Source organism: Equus caballus, chromosome 6 (genome assembly GCF_041296265.1).
Source record: "Equus caballus isolate H_3958 breed thoroughbred chromosome 6, TB-T2T, whole genome shotgun sequence".
Classification (NCBI taxonomy): Eukaryota; Metazoa; Chordata; class Mammalia; order Perissodactyla; family Equidae; genus Equus; species Equus caballus.
Genome location: NC_091689.1, coordinates 81,224,853 through 81,248,048, shown reverse-complemented (window position 1 = coordinate 81,248,048; position 23,196 = coordinate 81,224,853). Strand labels below are relative to the sequence as shown.

At 41.0% G+C, this 23,196-nt stretch overlaps 1 protein-coding gene across 9 annotated transcripts in view; it reads right to left on the bottom strand.

Moving 5' to 3' along the window:
• Positions 1 to 23,196, bottom strand: part of DIP2B (disco interacting protein 2 homolog B) — a 208,110-nt gene that overhangs the window by 105,035 nt on the left and 79,879 nt on the right. For all 9 annotated transcript variants that reach the window (XM_023643546.2, XM_023643545.2, XM_023643547.2 and 6 more), the window contains exon 2: positions 4,119 to 4,190. In XM_023643546.2, the coding sequence (XP_023499314.1) occupies positions 4,119 to 4,190 (72 nt within the window). The remainder of the gene's footprint in view (positions 1 to 4,118; positions 4,191 to 23,196) is intronic.

The following is a 23,196-nucleotide window of genomic DNA, read 5'->3' as shown; positions in this document are numbered from 1 at the left end:
GAACAGACTTAAGAACAAAGGTGGGCAAAGGGAGAAACATGAACTGAGAGCATTTACCACTAACAAACGCTCACTAAAATATGTAACTACTATTTAGGGACTTCAGGAAGAAGGAAACTGAGCTGAGAGGAGGCAGTGAGATAGACAAAGGAACAGTGAACAAAGAAATGAATATTGACAACTGTTAACCACACAAAACAGTAATAATAATACTTGATAACTGAGGGGGTATGTAAATAAGGTGGTACTAATATATAAGATAGGGAGTGGTGGTGGTCAACATTAAAGCATTTTTAAAGTTTTTGTCTTGTTTGGGAGGAGAATTAAGATGTCTAGCAACTCTAGACAATTTAGATAAAAAGAAAAAAAGCCTTAGGATAAAAAACACTACAGGGATAAAGATAGTTACTTATGATAAAAGGAGCAATGCACAAAGACAGACATAATAATTCTTAATTTGTGTGTACCTAGTAACATAGTTTTAAAACATATAAAGCAAAACTTGACAGAACTACAAGGAAAATTGACAAACCGACAGTCATGGTACAGATTTTTCAACACACTTCTATCAGAATTGATAGATCAAATAGCCAAAAAATTAGTAAGAATAGAAAAGATCTAAACAACACAATTGACTACTTTGAATTAATGGGCCATAACCATCCACTCAACAAATAAAATACAAATAGATGAGTTACACAAATTTACCAAACACCGGGCACATCTTAAATAACAAAGACTTGATTTTGTATGTGCGTGTTCTCGGACTGCAGTCAGATTAAGAAACACTTATCTTAGGAAAGAAGACAGACGATGGAAGCATCCAACTCAGGAAATTTTTAAAAAGTCAAAAATGGTAAACAAAATGAATACAAAGAAGGAAACATATGCAGGAGCTGAAAATGATAAATTGGAAAATAAAGACATACTAAAAAAAAGATCAATAAAATCAAAAGATCATTCTTTGAAAAGACAAACTCTGGAAGACTCATCAAGAGAAAAAGCAGGAGAGAGATAAGTAAACAATACAAACAAAGCAAAAGCTTTAAAAAACAAAGAGAATATTGTGAATAACAAAACAATAACTTTGAAAACTTACTCAAAAGAGACAATTTCCTAAAAAAATTAAACTTAGCAAAACTGGCTCATGAAGAAACAGAAAACGGATAGGACGTGGTAAGAGATAGAGACAGGGAATGAAGGAGACACTGAGGAGGACTTCTACGTCTCTGCCTTGTTGGGCTCATGGAGGGGAATTCTATTTACTCAGAAGGGGAAAACCAGAAGAGAAGCAGAGGAACAGGCTGGACGTCATTTCAGTCAGTTTTTGGTGGTGTGTGTGTGCGCACGTGCAGGCAGAGGTTGGTGCCGGTGGTAGGGGTGGTGTGCTGAAGTATTAAATTTAACGGACATGTTTGGATACGCTGAAATGGAGGTTCCTTCAAGATATATTTTGGAGACATTAAGTATGCGGTTGGCTCTATGGATCGAGCTCAGGAGAGATCTGGGTTAAGATACATATTTGGGAATTGCCTGTATTTAAATGACAATTAAAGCCACAGGTACGGCCGAAATACTCTAGAAAGATCGAGCGTTGGTTCTCAAAATGTGGTCCTAGGAAAAGCAACTTCAGCATCACCTGAGAATTTGAGAGAAATCAAATTCTTGGGCTCAGCCTGGACCTAGTGAATCAGAAAGCCTGAGGACCGGGTCCTGCAGTCTGTAGATTATTAACAAGCCCTCCAGAGATTCTGATGCAGGCTAAAATCCGAGAACCACTGATACAGAGTGAGATACCAAGAGGGCTTGGGCCTTGCCTTGAGAATTCCAACATTTAACAGAGGAAGATGAGCCTCCAAAAATGACTAGGAGTAACATGAACAGGGGAGTAAGAAAATGAGAAGAGTGTTTCAAAAGAAGCATTTCAAGGCGTAGACTGGTGAATACTACTGAGATATCACTTCTGATAGCGCCAGAAGGGACTAGAATGAGCTGAGAAGTGAGCAGGAGATGAGAAAATAGAGATAGTAAGTACAGACAGTTGTGAGCAGTCTGACCATAAAGGGGAGATGGAGAAAGGAGAGATGGAAGTGGCTGACAAAGGAGGATTTCTCTTTTTTTAATAGAACAGTAATGAGCATGATGAACAGCTGAGGGAAGAATCTGGTTGAGAAGGAGAGTGTGACTGTATGAGAGCGACAGGGAACTGACAGCAGTGGCAGACCTGGGGGCAACGTAGCTGTCTGCACCAGCAGGAGGAGCATTTTATTACTTACCGTGTCTAGAACTGCTACACACAGTGACAACTAAAGAAGACCAACTTTTCGTTGGTTTTATTATTTTTTTAATTTTCTACAGACACTGCACCCCTCATTACCTGGACTGGGGGTGGCCTACTCCCACTGCCCTGTCCTTGATGTGACTGATGATAGGTAAGATTTCTGGAAAGGGAGGAGGGGATCGGATCCAAAGCACAGGTGGAAGGACTGTCCTTGGATAAGAGGGACAAGTCACCTTTTTAACCAGAAGGAAGGAGGTAAACATGATGGGCGTAGATGTGGCAGGTTTGAAGTCTGGTAGCAGGAAGCTGAAGGAGCTACCATCAGACGACCCCTCGAGGTCGTCTAGAAGACCTTCCCCACTGTGAGATAACTATGTCACATTCTCTTGGCCTACTGCAACTAAATGTCTGATTCGCCAAATCCATACTCACTAAGCAACCCTCTATTTGTGACTTGGCTCCCCATGTAGGCCTGCCCACGGAGCAAGAATGTGCTGACCACACAGACTTGACTGTGCCTTATTGGTTTCTCATGGTAAATTGATAAATTGGTTTTTGAACATGATTTGGTTTCTATGTAGCTTGACTACAGATAACAAACAGATCATGATCCTTTTCGTAGTTACATCTCTTACTGAGTTATTTTCTCAGGATCTGATTGCTTTTGCACAAAATGACTAAAGTAAACATCTGGGCCTTTAGAGGCATGGGCCAGATCCACAATTAAGCAGCCAATCAGAGTACTCCCCTTTTCTGGCATGCCTTGCTCAGCAAAAGCTGGCTTTTCATTAGCTGTCACTGGCCCAATTTGTATCTCTTCTCTCTCAATTCATTTCTACATCCATCTGTTCATTAAGCTATTTTAAATTGGCTGTCACTGCACTGACCTACTAGTTTTTGTATGAAGGAACTTTTAAGAATAATGCAGGAAATAAAACAAGGCCTTCAGTGAAATATAGTGATATACCACCATTATTCATTTATTTATTCCATTATTCATTCAACAAATATTTACAGACTATATACCCTGTGCAAGACTTGATATTAAAACCATGGGGGATACAAAGTCTTCAAGGTATTTATAATCCAGAAGTAAAAGCAATTAGTTCCACAAAGAACAGGCTTGTGGAAATGAACTCTGATTGCAGGGGGGAAATGAGAAATAAAGAAAAAATTCCTTATAGTAAAAGTGATTAAAGCAGAAATAGGCTACCAAAGGAAATCCTGGACTCTGAGTAACTTTAAAAATATGACGACTTAGAGACAGACAGCCTTGTCTAGAGGCAAAGGTTACAGCAACCCCTCTGGAATTAAGCACAAAAGTGACTCAGGACTTTCTGATATAGAAAAAACACACCAGTCTCTTTGAAGAAGGAACGTCAGGCTGTGAATTAATTTAAAAGTTTACTTAGGGTTCTTACCCCTAAATCCTCAGGGACTCCAATCCTTGAGCTGCGTTGCAACTCTGAATCTGTCCTTCCTTCTTATCTTTGCTCCCTTGCTCCACTCCAACACAGTTCCTGCTCAGGCATTAATAAGACTAGTTTTTCCACGACCTGGAATTTTCTGCCATTGAATCATGTCAGCCATGCACAGAGCCAGTATCACCCAAGGTCTGTGTAAATGATTTGATGACCTTGGGTATTTTAAAAGTGCCTAGCACACAGCAGATGCTCAGTTAAGATTCATTTCCTCCTTTCTTTCCTTCCGTTTTTTTCTCTCCCCTGGTGAGGAAGGGAGGGAGAAAACAGGAACCAAGAAAAGACAGATCTCCTATACGATAGCATTCTTTGGTGTAAAAATACTGAGAAGGTTTAAACCATGTCTCATTGCCTACCTTGTGTCTGCGGGATGTAGGGAGACAGGAGTTTTGACCTTTTCTTTTCATATCCCTTCTGTGTGATGTCCCCTAAAATAGCAAGAAAGAGAAATAGGTTATGCATTATTCTTACTCTGTGGTTGTTCACTGTAAAAATAAAATTAATTACAGAGTGTTATAGAATTACCACATGGATAGTAGGAAAAAAATGCATAGTTCTTTGCCAAGGATTTTGCTATGTGTGATTTCCCACAGGCTTGGAGCTGACTTCTTGTGGAAAATTGTAGGGCTTGTCCCTACACCAGTCTAGCATAGCAATATGCTGCATACCCTGTCAGCGATTCCTGAGCTCCAAGGTACCCCTTGTTGCCTTGGTATTTAAGATATACCAAAATGGAATGCTGCAGGGCTGGGACACACACGATCTTCTCTCCAAAGTTTCAGTTTGACCAAGTGAATGCAATTGATTTGGGAGGTGTTCAATTACACTGCTGTATAGAACCACATAAAATCAAAAGTCTAGTTAAGGGGAGAAGTCAGGGTTCAGGCACTAGGATGCAATATTTCAAAGGCCCTTCTGTACCCCAGTATCTATGCTGGAACCTAGGGTGGGAATTCCCACACCCTCTCCCCTCAGTTCACTGGTTTGTATTATTTACATACATGTATGTTTTTTTCACAAGGTTAAATAAGAAAGTATAACTGAAGCACACAAAAAGTACATATACAATAAATGCAATAAGGATAAACTGATTAATAGAGGAGAAAACGTGTGGTTGAAGCATCAAGCAAAATGCTAGGTACCAAAGAAAGGGTAGCAAATGGATGGCTAGAGAGCAGAGTTGAACGGAACAGGAAATGGAGGAGAACAAGGGGACACTCAAGGGAGAATGAGTAATTCAAAGCCAGGGGAATAAATATATGAGGTGAGGTGACATGATAAGAGTATTGTTTTCCAAAAGAGATTTTTTTTTTTTGAGGAAGACTAGCCCTGAGCTAACATCTGCCAATTCTCCTCTTTTTGCTGAGGAAGACTGGCCCTGAGGTAACAACTGTGTCCATCTTCCTCTATTTTACATGTGGGACGCCTACCACAGCATGGCTTGCCAAGTGGTGCCATGTCCACACCTGGGATCCGAACCGGCGAACCCCGGGCTGCCAAGAAGCGGAACGTGCACACTTAACCACTGCACCACTGGGCCAGCCCAAGATTTTTTTTTTAATTCACAGAAATCTTTATTTAAAAGTCAAAATCTGGTACAAAAGTAATTTATATATTCAAACTTACAACATTTACTTATTATATAGTCAATTTGAAGGAAAAAGCATATTTTGATGGACAGAGAGATTTGAAGCCAAGGTGATGCCTGTCAGTTGCTCTTGTCCTCAGCATCTGCCTGATGGAGGAGATGGTGGAGAGGTGACAGGGCTCACTGAAGGGCTTAAACAGGGGAGCAACACTCACAGATCGTAGTGTACAAAAGTTCACTCTCCCTGAAGAGAATGTGACCAAGGGTAGAGACTAATTGTTACCCCAGGGCTACTACAGTGATCTGGGCAAGTTAGCAGTAGCTTAAACTAAAGATAGTGGTAGAAGGAATGAAAAGAAGTGAACAGATGGAGAGAGCCATTAGCGAGGAAGACCGGATAGGATTTGGTGATCGGTTGGATGTAGGGTAGAGAAGCTTTCTGGCTCGAGCAATGAGGCAGATGGTGGTGACATTCTTTGACAGAAAAATACAGCAAGAAGTGCATGCTTGGTGGGTCAAAGAAGATGTGAGTTGAGCCTAGGAAAGGCCTATGAGACACACAAGAGGATATGTCCTATCAACAGTTGGATATATGGATCTAGAACTCAGGAAAGAGATGGATTTGGAATCATCAGGATATAGTTGAAAAATAAATTAATACAATCTCTTTGTAGTAATTGGGCAATTTCTATCAAAGTTTTGATCTAGCAACTGCACTTCTAGGAATTTATTCAGTAAAAATATTCACACAGGTGCACAAAAATCAATATGAGAATATTCCCTGACCCTTTATTTGTAACGAGAAAACCAGAAGGACTCTAGATGCTCACATTATAGACTATCTTTATCAGTGGCTCTCAACTAGGAGTGATTTTGCCCCCAGGGGACAGTGACAATGTCTGGAGACATTTTTGTCACAACTGGAGGAAGGGGCACCACTGGCATCTAAGGGATAGAGGCCAGGGATGCTGTTAGCCTCCTGCAATGCAGAGGACAGTCACACAACAAAGAACTATCCAACCCAAATGTCGATGGTGTTGAGGATGAGAAACCCTGATCTACATAATAACATGCAGGTATTCCAAACATACTGGCACAGGAAGATGTCTAAGATATATTAAAGGTAAAAGGCAAGTTGCAGAACAGTAGGTATAAGAGGATCTAATTTTGTAAAAAATAGTAATAGATATGTTTGTATATATATGGGAAATAGTGTGGAAGGTTGTGTATATGCTAAATTAACATTTATCCTAGGGGGAACAGGATTATGGGGGAATTTTCACTTGTTTCATATACATTAACAGAGTTTGATGTAAAAAAACAAGCCTGAATGATTTGCATAATCTCAAAAATAAAGATTTTTTTCATTAAGAATGAATCGTTCTGGGGGCCAGCTCCATGGTGTAGTGGTTAGGTTCAGCGTGCTCCGCTTTGGCGGACTGGGTTCAGAGGTTCAGATGCCAGGCGTGGACCTATACTGCTCATCAGCCATGCTGTGGCAGCGACCCACATATAGAGTACAGGAAGACTGGCACAGATGTTAGCTCAGGGATAGTCTTCCTCAAGCAAAAAAAGAGAAGGATTGGCAACAGACGTTAGCTCAGGGCTAATATTTCTTAACACAATAAGATGGTCACAGTATATAACAAGAAAAAAGGTAAGATACTAAACAGTTTACACTGCATATTCAACTTCTGGAATAACAATACTTTCACACACATATGTATGCACAGAAAAAGTCTGGATTTTTACACACTGAAACAGTAACTGGTTAGCTATGGCTTGCAAAATTATAGATTAGTTGTAGCTTTTTTTCCCTTTTCACTTGCCTGTATTTTTTAATTTTTCTACAATGAACATCCATTATTCCAAGAAACAATAGATATTTTAAAACTGCAATCATGACTACTTATTAAACTATACGAATTTAATCATAATGGCCCTTCATCTCTATTTCTCTAGTGAAATAAGAGAAAATCACAGTGCATTTTTTGGAAACAGAAACCAAAGCTTGTCAAATTAGCAAACTGCAGAGTTTAGGTCATCTCTAACAATACACACAGCTACCAGAGATGTGCGAGCCTACACGGGAAATGAGTCTTTTATTGCAAAAGTCATTCTCCTGTCTCATTTTCTGCTCACAAGCTCCCCTACCACCAACACACACACACGCGCGCGCACACACACACACACACACACACGCACCACTCCCCAGAGAGCACAAAGATCACTTCCGCAGGCTCAGAACACATCTGATAAAGTGAAAGGTCTTTAAAAGCCTTCTTTAGTGCTTAGAGTCTCAATCATTCACTACCAATAAATGATCGTGGGACAAACTTAGTCTTGGTATCTCAGACATTAATCAACTACTGACCATCTCAGGTTTTGAAAAAAGTCAGTCAAGAGAGTCTAATTCGTCAGCCAGGCCAATTAACTCCATCAGATCCTAAACGAGCAAAGATGCTAAAGAGACTTAGGAGACGAACGGCACGAGGACGTGACGCCTGTGGTGATGAGCCACACAACAACTTAGAAACGCCCTCCCACTTTGCTCTGACCACCAGACCCTGCTCAAAAAGTTACCTCCTCTGTGACGCCTGCCACCACTTGTCAGTCACTTCCTCCCTGTGCCCCTACAGCTCTGCACACACTTCTACGATGCCGCTTAGCACATCACTGCTATTTTAATTACTTGTTTACACATCTGTGTCCCTACCAGACTGTGCACTTGAGGGCAGGGGCTGTATCTTGTTCATCTCTGTAGCTCGCCCACAGACTGGCACAACAGACAACTGAATGAGTGACTGCATGAATTAATAAGATGGGGGCCATGAGTAAACAAAAAATCAAAGAGATATGAGTACTTGGGTCAAAAACTGAAAACGGGAGAAAAAGAGATCTTCATGTCAGCAGGAGCTGAAAGGCCCAGGGAGAGAAATTCAGTGAACCAAAAGTTTCCTGAAACTTGACAGCTAGACCTCAAAGGTAGCCAGGAAGGCAACACGGGGCCCACCAAAAGAGAAGAATAGCACCCAAATCAGTAGGCACTACAAGCCAAGGGAACTCCAACAGATTTCGATGCATCCCTTGGCCAGAGAGCAAGCCCAGACAGAGGAATGCAGCTATGCCATGTAACTACATTTGTTATTTCACATTTCTGTCATTGCCCACCTACAGTCTGTGCCCTTATCATTCTCACCACCTGTAGTTAAGCAGTTTATGCTGCACTAAAGCAACGTTTTCTAAACTTGCCCAATTTTTAAGAATTACTTGAGGAACTTGTAAAACTACAAATTCCCAGGCCCCTCCCATGAAGACTCTGATTCACTGAGTCTGTATGTCCAACAAGTGCCTTCCAATGAGTCTTGAAAATCAGGCAAGTTTGGAAACTGCTGCACTAAAGAATCACATGTGGAGTGTGCTGGGCGGTTCCGCTGACTTACTGTGAGGAGGGTACAAGAGAAGAGGGCAAGAACGTCCTCTCGGCAGCGACAGCCCCACGGGCGAGCTCAGAGCCTCGGGAGCTCACAGACACTAAGTCACACCACAGGCATTCTCACTCACAACAGATTTTTTGCTATCTGGCATATAAAACAAAAAGGAGTGCCATAACTATACCTGTCTAAAATTTGCATTAAAATGGCATAGATCTAAGTTAAACCTGTTGTTCAAGTTTTTTGAGAACTAAACAAATAAAGGGAGGATTAGACTTCCCCTCCCACTAGGGTAACACATTTCTCCACCCTCGTGTACACTCAGAAGAGTAGCCACTTCCAGGGGTCTGCAGCGCCTGGCAGGTGTGCAGGCACCTGGCCTGAAAAGATGATACTGACCCAAACAACCAGGAGACAAGCCCTGGGCCCCAGTCCGGGGACCCACATGACTTGAGACTGTCCAGCTGCTTTGGCACTACCACAATCCTGAATAGCCAACACCAGACATATGGAAAGATATACCTGTGTGGGGCAGACAGAGAGGAACTATGATCCCAACTTCTCTCTTGGCCACCTGGATCAATGAAAGCAGCTTGGCTCAGGGAGTCCACAACTCATCTTCAAGGGCACTGACAGAGGGGGCTGGGAGGAGGTGTATGAGCCTGCAGCCACCCCAAGCCTCTTAAAGGTCAGGGGTGATAGGAGGAACAGTCCTCAAGTCGGCTGGCCATCCGAGCGTATATTTACACTGATGAGGTGGTGCCGCGCCGAGGTTAAGAACTTAAAGGGTTTGAGTTAAACAGAACTACTTCTGGATGGAGCACAGCCTTACCACTTCCCGGCTGTCTGACTCTAGACAAGTTTTACTTAACCTCTTGATAAATCTCAGTTTCCACGTCTGTAAAATGTGGAACAATTATATCTACCTTGCAAAGTTTTTATTGTGATTGAAATTACTTCGTATAGGGGCTGGCCCCATGGCCGAGTGGTTAAGTTTGTGCGTTCTGCGTCAGCGACCCAGGGTTTCACCAGTTTGAATCCTGGGTGCGGACATGGCACTGCTCATCAGGTCACGCTGAGGTGGTGTCCCACATGCTACAACTAGAAGGACTCACAACTAAAAATATACAACTATGTACCAGGGGGCTTTGGGGAGAAAAAGGAAAAATAAAATCTTTAAAAGAAAAAAAAAGGAAAGTATTTCTTATGGGGTCTGGGCTACAAACATTTCCTGAAAGCACCCTGAAGCCTACCCTACCAGCCAGGCGGGGACAGGGGGAGGCAACTATGTCACAAAGACAGGAGACGAAGGAGCATTACTAATACTAACTGAGCATTACTACACAAGCATTACTAATCCACCATAATTATGTGCCATGGGAGAGATGTACACCAAACGCAGTGTGGAGTGCAGAAGAAAGCACCGTGAACTCTGTCTGGGTAGGAAAAGGAAAGCTGCAGAGTGGTTGACATTAGGTTTGGGTCTGGCCTTTCATTCCAATGTGAGAAATACAAGGTAAACTCCTAAGGATGGAGTCATTTAGTGGTTTCCTCTGCTGCTGATCGGCTCTGTAGGGGTATGGCCATGTTTGGTAGTTCCTTTATGATTCTTACCTCCCAGAGAGAAGTAGGGCAATGCTAACTAATTTTCATAGATGACCTTGTTCAGCACCATGAGCCAAATAAACAGAGTTTGGGAAATTCTGGAAGGTCATTAAGTCACATGTATGTATAAGCTTGACGGACAGAGAACAAGGGTTACAGCTCCAGCCATAAACTTTCTGTTCCAATGGAATAAACAGGTGTGTGTCACTGTAGCCCTGCCTCGAAGTCATACCTATTCAGTCAGAGGTGGGTATGGCTGGGGGGACTTTGTGGATGCCGTGAAAAACCTTTGTGAGCACCAAATGGATGATACGCTCACTGTTAAAGAAAGATAAACAAAACAGTACCTATGTCTTCAAGAAGCTCCTGGTCTAAACAAATAACTATAATAAACGTGACAAGTGCTACACTAGAGATTATGTACAAAGTCCTATGGAAGTAGAAAGGAAATAATGGTGATAAAAAATAATTATAATACTCAATAAGAATAAATAAATAAAATAAATAACACTCATTGAGGGCTCATTATGCATCAGTTTGTCACAAGAGCCTCACCACAGCCCCAGAAGGCGATATTATCATCATTTTATTGATGAGGATACTGACACACAGGAAGTTTAAGCAACTTGCCCACAGTCATACCTAGTAAGGGCTGTGATCAGGCTCTGAACCCAGGCAGACCCGGGTCCAGGCCCCCTCCTCCTAAACACTACCCCACATTCACGTTCAGAGAGAAGCTCCAAATTTGGCTTCAGAAAGATTGGGAAGACTTTACAGAAGTTACTCTTGGGCTGGGTCTTGACGGACGACTGTCAGGAGAGACAGACACTAAGGGTGAAGACAGTTCCTCAAACCCACAGCTGTGGAAGAGAGCGACATGCTTGGAGCAACAGAAGGATATGAACGCTGTAAATTCCATCTCTGAGGAACAGGACACTGGCTCCACTGCTGCTCCTGAGGCCCAGCCAAACAGCAGGACTCCACCATCTGTGTCTCTACGTGGAATCCTCAGACACTTGAAGTTGAGGGCTGATATTCATCTCATGGGTCATCAACTCACTTCCCCGTTCATTAAACGCCTCTATGTAACACAATCCTCATTCTAACTTTTCAAAATATTCTGAAATCAATTCATTTGATTTGCCTAAAAAGTCTCTTCAATAAACAGAAAACGTGTTACCTTTACAACAGACCAAAAAACCGAGATGTGAAAAGATAAATATCTTGCTTAAGGACACACAGCTAGACTAGAACCCGGGTCTCTGGCTTTTTCTTATTGTTCTTTGCCCATTGTTTATTTGTAGGTGGCTCCCAAACCAGATGCAATAAAAGGATAAAACCTATTGTTCATAAAATGAACAACAGGGGATAAATAATTTTTATGATTCACTCCAAAATATGACTTTCCACAAGGCATTAAAAAATTTCTCCCCCTCCTCAGCAGAGCCCTGGGTGAACTCTCTTTTAATCATCTTTTAAATGAGACAGTCAACTGTGGAAACTATGTTCAACTGTAGTTAAAATAGCCAGCAAGGGGGGCTGGCCCCGTGGCCAAGTGGTTAAGTTCACACACTCCACTTTGGTGGCCCAGGGTTTCACCAGTTTGGATCCCGGACACAGACCTAGCACCACTCAGCAAGCCATGCTGTGGTGGCATCCCACGTAAAATAGAGGAGGATTGGCACAGATGTTAGCTCAGCAACAATCTTCCTCAAGCAAAAGGAGGAAGATTGGCAAAAAATGTTAGCTCAGGGCCAATCTTACACACACACACACACAAAGTCTTCTTTTAATTCAACCTTGCTAATTTTACAAAAGGTTTTCAAGGAAATCAACTTCAGGACATTCAAATTTCCATTCTTAGTGGATGTCCTCTCATCTTGTTTAGGACAATAACTAGACATTTTCCATGTCAAGAACTTGAGAATAAGCCCAGATTGCTTTCTCCCAAAACTCAAATCATAGAATTGTTTTGGCTGCACAATTCTGTTTTCTAGGTCAAACATATATGACTTCTTACAGATGGTATTTCACCTAAGGCACCAAGCAAGTTCAAACAAATAACAAGCAACAGAGTAAAACACTTGAAACACACCAAGAAACTGAACTCTAAGTCTGACTACATCAGCAGGCAGCTGGCTAAATTAATCCATCTAATGCAAAAGGTATGTTCATTTGTCCATTAGAAAAACCATGTCTGCTCATAAGAAATTTGCTATACAAATGACTTGAGTGTTTAAATGGAGGAGGAATCTCTGGGATGGCTCTGTCAGTAGACAAAGCACGGGTTCTAGCATGAGGCAGGCCTCAGTTTGGACCCTGAGCCTGCCATTTACTGGCTCCTTGACAAGTTACTGAACAATTCTGCCTCAGGTTCATAATAGGGAAAACTGGAATAACTCCTACCTGGTGTGCCTGTGATGAGTCTTGAATGACAGAACAAATGCCCAAGTCCCTGGCACACAGCACACATTCAACTGGTTTTAGTTGACACCACTCCAGCCCCAGCCCCACCCTTAAGTCCTAACAATAACTTTATCCTTAAAAGGGTTATTTAGAAAATTCTGAGTTGGTAGTTTCTGCTAAGAAAAAAAAAAAAGAAGAAAAGGAAGAGGAGAGAATGCATTAAGTGTCTCTAAAGACACATCACGGTGCTAGGTCCTTAGATATAAGGGCCAACAAAGTTAGTGCCTTTGGGTGCTAACAGTTTAAACGAAGGAAAATTGATATCAAAGAAGAGGAACAAATACCTAACAGAAACGAGCAGGGATTAGTTAAAATAAATATATGTAAATAAAACAGTACCATTATGCACAAAACAGGATTATATGTATCTCACTAGGGATGTTGTAATTTTAATTTAGGCCTAAAGCTGCAAATGCCTAGGAAAAAGCTCCCAAGAAAAAAAGGGTAATTTTTTTATGGCTGCTTCTTTTACCTGAGTTTTATCTTTAATCTTCCTCAGAAAATTAGAAAACTAAGTCTTGCAAGAATAGCTAGGTGTAGTCGATTACTCTGCCTTTCTTCCGGCATCCACCAGAATATTTTTAAAAACCAAGCAATAAGTAGTAACATCTACATCAATTATTGAATCTGAATTAAACAGTGCATGTGACAGGCATTCTTCATCAATGATGTAGAAAAACCTAAGTATAACCCCTTGCAAGTGCAGAAATAAAGTGAAAATTTATAAACAGATGAAGAATTTTGTTGGTAGCCAATTCATACTGCTCTGGAAACCACAGATGCACAGGGTAAAAAGCTAAATGGAGAGAATACTGCCACTGCTAAAGTATACGGAGCACAAAAACAGCAGCTCGCTTAGATCAGAGTGGAAAGAGCCTTTCCAATGAGACAGAAAATAGATAATCTTTATGTGCTTGGCACAGATGTATGATCACAGAGTCCAGGTGTCAGGAGACACGTTTTCCTCCGTTTAGCTTGATACTAGCTCTCTGATCTGGCACAAGCCACTATACTTCTCTGGGCTGCAGTCCTCATCTGTAGGAATGAGGATCAAATGAGCTCTAAGGCTGCTTTTGGACAATGTAGATGAATGCCACTTGCCTGGCAATGTTACGTGCTGCAAGTCAAAGCCAACGAAGATATTCAGTAGGCAGGAGGATAGACAAGCTCTAGGACAGATTTATAGATTTTCACCATCTGTGTAGGAGGTGGTACCTGAAGGTTTGGGTGTGAATGACATCATCAGAAGGAATGCAGTGTGAGAAGAGAAGAAAGCCAGAAGAGGAATGGTGGAGAAAACTAACACTTAAAGAATGGGCAGAGGAAAAAGAGATGATATTGGGATATAGTGGGGAGACCAGGAGGGAATGGGGGAATAGAGAGAGAGGAGGAAGAGGAAAACAGAGAAGGAGAAGATGAATAATGTACACTGTCACAAATGTAAAATGAAGACTGAGAAATACCTGCTGGACTTGGCAGCTAGATCATCAGTGGCTCAGTTAGGAACACTTTTCAAGGAACAGTGAAGGAGGAAGACAGATAATTTAGAATACTGAAGAATGGATAAGAGGTGAAATTAAGAGTGACAGATTCTTTTTCTTTCAGTATGTTTTGCTATAAAGTGACTGAGATATGGGGCTGTATCTACCGGAGGCTACAGAGCCCAGGCGAGTGAGTCTTTTTTCTTTTTCTTGAAGATGGACAAATTTATATGTTATAGAGAAAGAACTATTAGAAAGAGGCTGAAACACTGATTCAACCAATGAATACTAAGAACTTCCTACCTGTAAAGCACTACTTTAGAAGTACAGGACAGAAGATGGACATGGTTCCAAAATTTATAGTCCCATGCACATGAAGTTTATAGACTCTTCTACCACAGAGGGCCATCCAAAAACAATTATGTAACTAATGACTTAACTATAATTTTGATAAGGGCTACACAGAAGTCATCCAGGGGGCTGAGAGCTCTGACAGAGACTTCAGCAGGCACATTGCTCAGCGCAAACCAGCGGGCAGGTTCAAACCCCAGACCTGACCTAGTCTGGGCGGGTGGGGAAAGATGCTCTGAAGAAGTAACATTTAAGCTGAGACCTAAAAAAAAAATGAATTCGTTTAAATATTTTGAAAATGAGAGGGGGGAGGGGCTGGGGCCTGCAGTGGTATGCTAAGCACAACCTTGAGTGGGATGGGTCTGGGAGGGAGCGCAGCTGAAAGCCAGTGCAGCAAGCGGGGTGGGACGAAGCTGGGAAGGCTGCCAAAGCCCAGGGCCTGCAGGGCGCTGGAGACCACCTGAAGGATTTGGGACTTTTTATAAATGAGGGAGAAAGCCATCGAAGGGCTTTAAGGAGGAGAGCAACATGATCAAATGGAGCAAAGGAACAAGGTAACTGATAAAGACTGAAGTTCTGAGAAGATTAGTAGTAAGACCCAGAGCTGGGGGAACAGGTCATCTCAGGGGCTAGCTGCAGGACTTCCCGACCCAGGCGGGAACGTGGTGCGTCCTTGACTTGTGAGCACTCTATGGGTGAGGAGCCGCTTATCTTCAGCCCCCGGGGCAGCCTGGTAGAGCTCAGAGGAGCTGGAAACCGTGCGGCATCACCTCACATAGGCAAACAAGCCTTTTTATCCCACTGTATTGAACAAATATTATCATTTTCTGTGTTTGTCCAGATGTATAAAAGACTGGAAGCATTGTAGGGCTTTAACATATCTCTTTCTCTAAGAAAGGAGATAAGGATGAATAAGTAAGTTAAGATGTTAGGGGAGGCACAGGGTGGGGGGGGCAGGGCAGAAGATGACAGGACACTGGTCACTGGTCTGATAACCTTTACATTTCTTTCTGGTAGGAGTCAGAGCAAAGGTTTTTGGTCTCTTTTCCCCTCTACATTCATTTAGTACTTAGGACAGGTACCATTCATCTCTAGCATTCACATGCATTAAGTCATTTAATCTTCAAAACAATCCCATGAGGTGGTATTATTATTGTCCCAGCTTTGAGGTGAGAAAGTGAGGCACAGGGAGATTAAGTGACCTGCACAAGGACATAACACTGTGGGAGAGGCAGCTTCAAACCAGATGGTCTGGCTCCAGGGTCGAAGCTCTTACCCACTACTCAAAACTGCCTCTCTAAGGCTTTGCTGAGAGGGACTGAGGAGCTGGAAACAAAGAGTTTTAGTAAAGATACAGAGTTGCCACTAGAGGAATGGGAGGCACATGCTCTGAAGTCGATACAGTCTGTAGTCCCAGTTCCGCAAGTTGCTAGCCAGCTGTGCCTGAAAAAATTAGTTAACTCTTCTAAACCACAATTCCCTCAACTATAAAACAAAGATAATAGAACCTGTACGTTGTTAAGAGGATTAAAGGGATAATACATGTAAAGTTCTTAGTTTCTAGCACAGAGTAAGCATGCAATGACATCCACCACTCTAACGGCGGAGGGATTTAGCTAAAGAAAGGCAGAGCCTGCCAGGCGCTGCTGAGGTCTAGGGAGACGGCGAACAGAACCTTTAGCCGCAGCCATTTCCAGTCTGCTGATTTTCTCCAGCAGTCCCTGGGAGAAGGCTGATGGTTTGAATAATTTAGAGCTGGGGTTTAAGAGGAAAAGGGGATTGAAGAAAGGGAGGAAGATGGGATCCAGGCTAGCAAGTATTTATTGATCAATAATCCACCAATAAAAAATGCTTGCTGAATAAATGATTTGCGGTACTATCAACCTAACTTCTACAAGTTTTTACAGTTTCTATGGGAAATACACTCAGGATTCCTCTTGGGATGGCAGAAGACATCACCCTCAGGAAGAAATAACAGGATTCCAACAGGAGAGTGAGCAGAAAAGAATGGGGAAGGGATCAAGAGGCTATGGCAAGGCTCCCTGCTGGGTGAATTCTCCTTCCTACTTCCCATCCTGCTTTTCTTTTCTCACTTTGAACCTATTAAAGACCAAAAGGACCTATTAAAGACAAAAGCCATGAAAAAAGTGATAAAGAATAGAGAAGACTAAAGATTATGTTTTAGAAGAAACATTAAAAATTGAAATTTTCTTGGCATTTCCTCATAAGGCCCCGGGGAGAGGCAGAGACTGCAAATGAAGAGACTGCTGCTGAGGCAGGGAGCAGCTCTGGGGAGTTGGTGGTGCAAGGTGAGGCGGGACCAGGTCTGGGAAGAGAGCAACTGAAGGGACAGATTACTAAAGAAGAGGCAGAGGGAGGAAGACAGAGAGGAAGAGAATAAAACCATCAGAGGCAGCGAGAGGGAGGAAAAGGGAGTTCCTAACCCAACAGGGTCCACCCTGGATCAGATTCATCAAAGCCAGCCAGATGTGCTGCTGGTTCCTCTTTTACCATGGCAAAATTTAAAGTAACTATCTGGTGCTCACTATTTTTAAAGATTAAAAGAAAAACAATCCACGCCCCTCAATGCAGCCTCAGCAAAAGAATAAATGTTAATAATACTCTTAGGAATAGAGGCTCCCTGAGCACAGGTGGAGAAATAAGCAAAAAAGAATAAAAGTGACCTTGCAGCTATATAATCTATAATAGAAAGCTGTCATGGCATTTCAGTAGTCCAAGAGTTGATGAGCTTAACAGGTAAAAAAGCAGAGTGAAAAGAGAGAAATACGATGAACAGCTTAAAGATTCTTATAAATGACTTGTAATTTTATAAACACCTATACACCAATGTTTAGGAGCTGTAACTTTTCGTTTGGCTAATTTAGTACGGTTTCTCTCTTTCCATGTGTGTCTATTGTTTCCCTAGAGATATTTAAATCTCCAATATCATTACCAAAAAATCTACTTCTTTCCTGCAGTTTCACTTGGAGAAAAAAAACAATAACAAATTCCTTCCTAAAATAGCAAAGACAACAATGCGAGGAATAATACTTCAGAGTTTGAACAGATATTTCCTGTACTTCACTCAATGTACCAGTGACAATCAAAATTAGGAAAAAAACACAGCTACTGTTACCTACCCTCAGTAACAACAAAAAACCCAGTACACCATTCTTTCTCTACCCTCAATCCCCAAACAACAACAAGATCCCACCACACGTCTGAATATAGTATTATGAAAAAATAACAAACTTTAAATGCTGTCAATATATGGAAACGTGAATATTAAGCAAGACAAACATTTCTCACAATGACATTGGTGACAGTAGTAAGAAAAGCCATTATTCCAGAATACAAGCTAGAAATAATCAAATATTGGGTTTGTTCAATTATGTTTAGGTGTTATAGCTATATACTTAGATTTTTTTTTAACTTTATCATTTAAGCTCTTGCATTAAAAATACTTTGTCATTGTGAATTTGAAAAACTATTTCTTTATTCCCTTTCCCATTTAATAAAATAACTGTTTTTGTAATGCAGTTTTTCAGAATGAAGCTCTTTTAAGAATGTAATTATGTCATTTTAACAGAACATGAAAGATGAGGAAACACTTAGAAAAGCCAAGCATAAGCAGTTTGTGTGCCAGGGGGTTTAAGGAAAGACAAGCGCCCCCACCATCTCTTCTTCTGTAATAGAATCTTTAGCTGGGCAAAATACCACTCAGGATAAAGACCACATTTCCAGTCCCCTCACAGCTAGGTGAGGTCAAATAAATAAGTTCTGGCCAATGCAGTATGGACAGAAAGAATGTGTGCAACTTCCAGGTCCTGTTCTTAAGGGGAAAGGGCACACCCTCCCTTTCTCTCCCTTCCTGATGGTTGAAATGGGATTGTGGTAATCAACCATTTTGGACCGTGAGCTGACAGCCAAGTCCAAGGACAGTGAAGGAACAGGATGGAAAGAGCTTGAAGCCCGACAACTTCATGAAGCTGAGTGGCCATACACGACACAGAAACCAACTTCTATCTTGTTTAAGTACCTGTCTGTTACATACAGTCAAACCCATAATCCAACAAATACATAGGACAAACTTTTTACTGCTAACCCTCTCGATAAATCTTTTTTCACACCCAATCATCTTACATCAATGAAATTTTGATCTAAGCTGAATTCTTACAAAGTAAATCTGGTTTACTTATTTGAAGTCAGAATATTGCGAAGCAACTCCTACACTAATATAAAATTATCTAAATACACACATTAAGAGTCTTGAATTGGGTTTATCAATACATTGTGCTGGTGTTAATACTTGCGATAGATGCTGTTTCCAAGAAAGGTTTGAGCGCAATCAAAATTGTATCTCTACATTGTACTTGCATTTATTTTTATTCTTGAAGTTAAAACAGCAACCATTTGATAGGCTAAGAGTTCCCCATCAAAATATTATCTAAGTAAACTATCAGTTAAAAATAGACGTGTGAACACAAATTCCAATTATTTAATTTGCCAATTGTTGAAGGACTACAGCCTGGAAATAAGGAAGCTGTGTGAGGAATGATGTTTTCCTCTGTTTTCAGACTAAAAGCTTACTGTACCAGAGCCATTAGTAATTCCAGGAAATTCTCCAAGCTTCAACCACAGCAACTCTGCTTTTACCGATTATACTCCATCGTGCTTCAGACTGTGTTTGAACAAAAGATCCTAACCTTAGTCAAAAGATTTTAAAACTATTGAATATATAGCTAATAGGCATAGAGCAATGGCCTTCTTTTCAGTGGTAGAAAAGAAATGCTGTCAGGAAAAGGAAAGGAAGAAAGATAAATCATTGGAAAGACCTGATTTGATGAAAAGAAGTAATGAGATCATCCTTTAAAAAAATTTTTTTAATCTTTAAAAATTTCCAGGGGGTCAGCCCAGTGGCACAGCAGTTAAGTTCACATGTTCCGCATCAGCGGTCTGGGGTTCACTGATTCAGATCCCAGGTGTGGACCTACGCACTGCTTGTCAAGCCATGCTGCGGCAGGTGTCCCACATAAAGTAGAGGAAGATGGGCACAGATGTTAGCTCAAGGCCAGTCTTCCTCAGCAAAAAAAGAGGAGGATTGGCAGCAGATGTTAGCTCAGGGCTAATCTGGATCTTCCATACCTACGTGATACTCTGGAAGTTAGACAGTTCTAGGTTCTAAGCCTGGCTCATCACCTCCCAGGTATGTTACATTGGAGAAGTTACTTGAGGTTCCTGGGTCCTTGCTTTTTCCATCTGTAAAATGAGGAAACCACACTTGTCTCACGGGTCTGTTAACAGGATAAGTGAGATACTATAGGCAAATCTCCTAGCAGAGTGCTTAGTCCAGACAGACATTCAATAACCTCTAGTTTCCCACTCTGCCCCTACCACCAACCATGAAAATCTCAGAATAAATTACAATGAAAGGGTTCTGATGTGGGTTATATGTCTTTTTGCAAGGGTGATGTTTATGCTGAAGATAGCTAAAATTACTTCCCTAGATAAAAACACATTCACACAAAAATTTACACATGCATACTTACAGCAGCATCATTCATAACCAGAAAGCGGAAACAACTCAAAGTTCATTAACTGATGAATGGACAAACAAAATGTAATATTATCCAGCCATAAAACAGGAATGAAGTACGAACACATGCTACAACAGGGATGACCTTTGAAAACATTACGCTAAAAGAAAGAAGTCATTCACAAAAGATCCTATTTTGTATGATTCCATTTATATGAAATGTCCAGAATGGGAGAAGGAGAAGAAGTGACTGCTAATACGTATGGGGTTTCTTTTGAGGTTGATGAAAATGTTCTAAAATTAGATTGTAATGATAGTTGCTGCACAACACTATGAAATTACTAAAAAACACTGAACGGTATGCTTTAAATGGGTAAACTGTGTGGCACGTGAACTATACTTCAATAAAGCTCTTTAAAAAAAAAAAACTTAACTGCACCTAAAATTTAACAAATCAAATCACAGCTATTCAAAATATACCATCATTGAGAAAACAGCTTATACTGTGGGTATGTGTATATAAATGCGTAAGTCATTTAAAAGAATCTTTAGTAGTTCATCATGTTTATTTCTCTCTACTCATTACATACAATGGATGCCTTACCTCCTGTGCATCTAAAATTATACCAGCTATGTACCATACTTGGGAGAACTGAGAAGAGCTACTCAATTTTCTGCAGAGCTTAATTCTCTTGTGGAATTCCAGTTAACATATATCCTTTTTAAACAAACAAAACATTTATGAAAATTGACCACATCTAAGACGATAAGGCAAGATATAAAAATTTCCAAGAAATTTCATATAGGCCACTTCATCTGTCAAGAACGCAATCAAGTTATAAGTCAATAAAAGATAATTTTTTTAAAGGTCAGCCATAAAAGTAGTCTACTACTGTGCCATTTACTTGTGTTATATACCGTGCATGTAATACACGTATACTGCCACTTGATGTTAGCTCTTAAGGAAATGGGCTGAGGTTGGATGTACGTTTGCATACTGCCAACAGACTTCTTAGTTATATTTAATACATTTGTTTCTCAAAAAGTGTCTGTAATCAATCACATTTAGGAGCATTAGGGAATTTGCTATTTAAAGGATTCATGGAGTAAATGTTTTTGTATTATAAACAATTATTGCCTAACTTGTCTGTACTGAATTCTTTCAAAAGCTTATTCTGTATTTAGCAGAGTATTTAGTGTACTATCACTGTCTGGGAGAGTACAATCCATCGGGAGATTGCACGAGATGCAAAACAATGCAGAGAAAGGAATTTGGTGTTCTGGTCAGTGCCAAGGTCAACATTTCCCCAAAGTGTTCTTCTAACTCAGCAAGCCAAGGCCTGGAACCAGTCCATGGCTTTATCATCATTGTGGATTTATCCTTGAGCATTTCCAGAGAAAAGATCTCCACTGGGTCCTATCCCAGCAGAAAAATGGGACCAGGCTTCAATCACCTGAGGCAACCAACTAGCTTAAAAATCTGAAAGACAGCCAAAAATCTTCCTCATCACTAAAATGGCGCAACAAGTCAGCTCTCCCCTCTCCTCTCCAGGCTAAATGCCACTGAAGGACTTCAGCCTTTTGAAAAGACTCAATTCCCAACCACTTGACTTGCTTTTTATTAGACTAAGCAGTTGTCAGATGGAGACAAAACTCAGCATCCACTGCTTGCCTAGTTTAATAAGCAAGCTTAGTTTTCTCTCTTCCCAGTTTCCCACTCTACCTAGTCCTCTTCTCAGACCTGGACATATCAAAGGCAACACTCTATTCTTTGCTAATTTATAAAGAAGCATGACCTTGCCCATTTTTCTCTTTAAATAAACATCACTTGTTTAACTGCTTGAGAAAAATTTATTGTAGATATTAAATTAAATATTGAATTTTAACTTAGATACCAATTATACTGATGAGATATGTATGTATTAAGTAATATAAACTTTGGTACTATCATGCCATTCATGAGTGTGCAAAGTCCTGCTCTATTTCTGCCTCATGTCTTTCTACTAATAGATTCGTAAGCAGGAAAAAGTGGGAACTACTTCAGTAAATTAATATACAAGCTTCAAGTTTGAAATATATGAACCTACTCAAGGCTGACAAGAGGGATTTCCAGAACCCCAAGAGCTCCTCTGAGAGGCTAATAACAAGAGTGAGAGAATTTCTGCTCTCTGATCACAGGATCCGAATGTTGAATTATATAACGGGAGCAATAACTGTGGCAAACCAGGACAGGACAGAGCAGAGAACAGAGCGGTGAAGATGGTGCCTAGCACCAAAATCATACGCAAACAGATTCGGCTTCCTTAGAGACTGCGCATGAGACAGAGTAAGACTTAAGTGCTAGAATAAAAACAGCAGGTTAAATATGACCAAGATGTAGCAAGAATGCATAAAAACATTATGAAGGCCAACAAAAACAACCTATAGATGCAAAAGAAGTGTTCACTGAAAGGGCTAAGACGTAAAAGCCAAATATATAAAATCATAAAGTATTTTATATAAAATATAAAAAGCACACATACTTTAAATTGAAAGGCTCTCTCTGGTCAGCCTGTTCCGTACCTTCTGAACTGTCCACATAAACAGACACAGGCATGTGCACACATACATGTTACTAACCACTCATTCAGCCAGTGCTGATCGCCTGCTAGGAGTCAGGCACTGGGCTAGGCCTTTGAGGACCGCCAGAGCAGACGAAGGTTCCCTTGTGGAGCTTATATTTGAGGGAAGAAACAGACAATAAACTATAAACTATAATAGGTAGATAAATTACAGAGAATGCTAGGAGGTGGAAAGTGCTACAAAAAAGAAAAAGTTTGAAAAAGGAGAGCAGGGTCTGGGGGATGCAGAAGGGGGAGGCGGGCTGCAGTATTAAACAGGGCAATCCTTCAGAACTCACTTGAGAATGCGAGATTTGAGCAAACCCTGAAGGAGTCAGCCACACAGACACCTTGGGAAGAGCCTTCCGGGAGG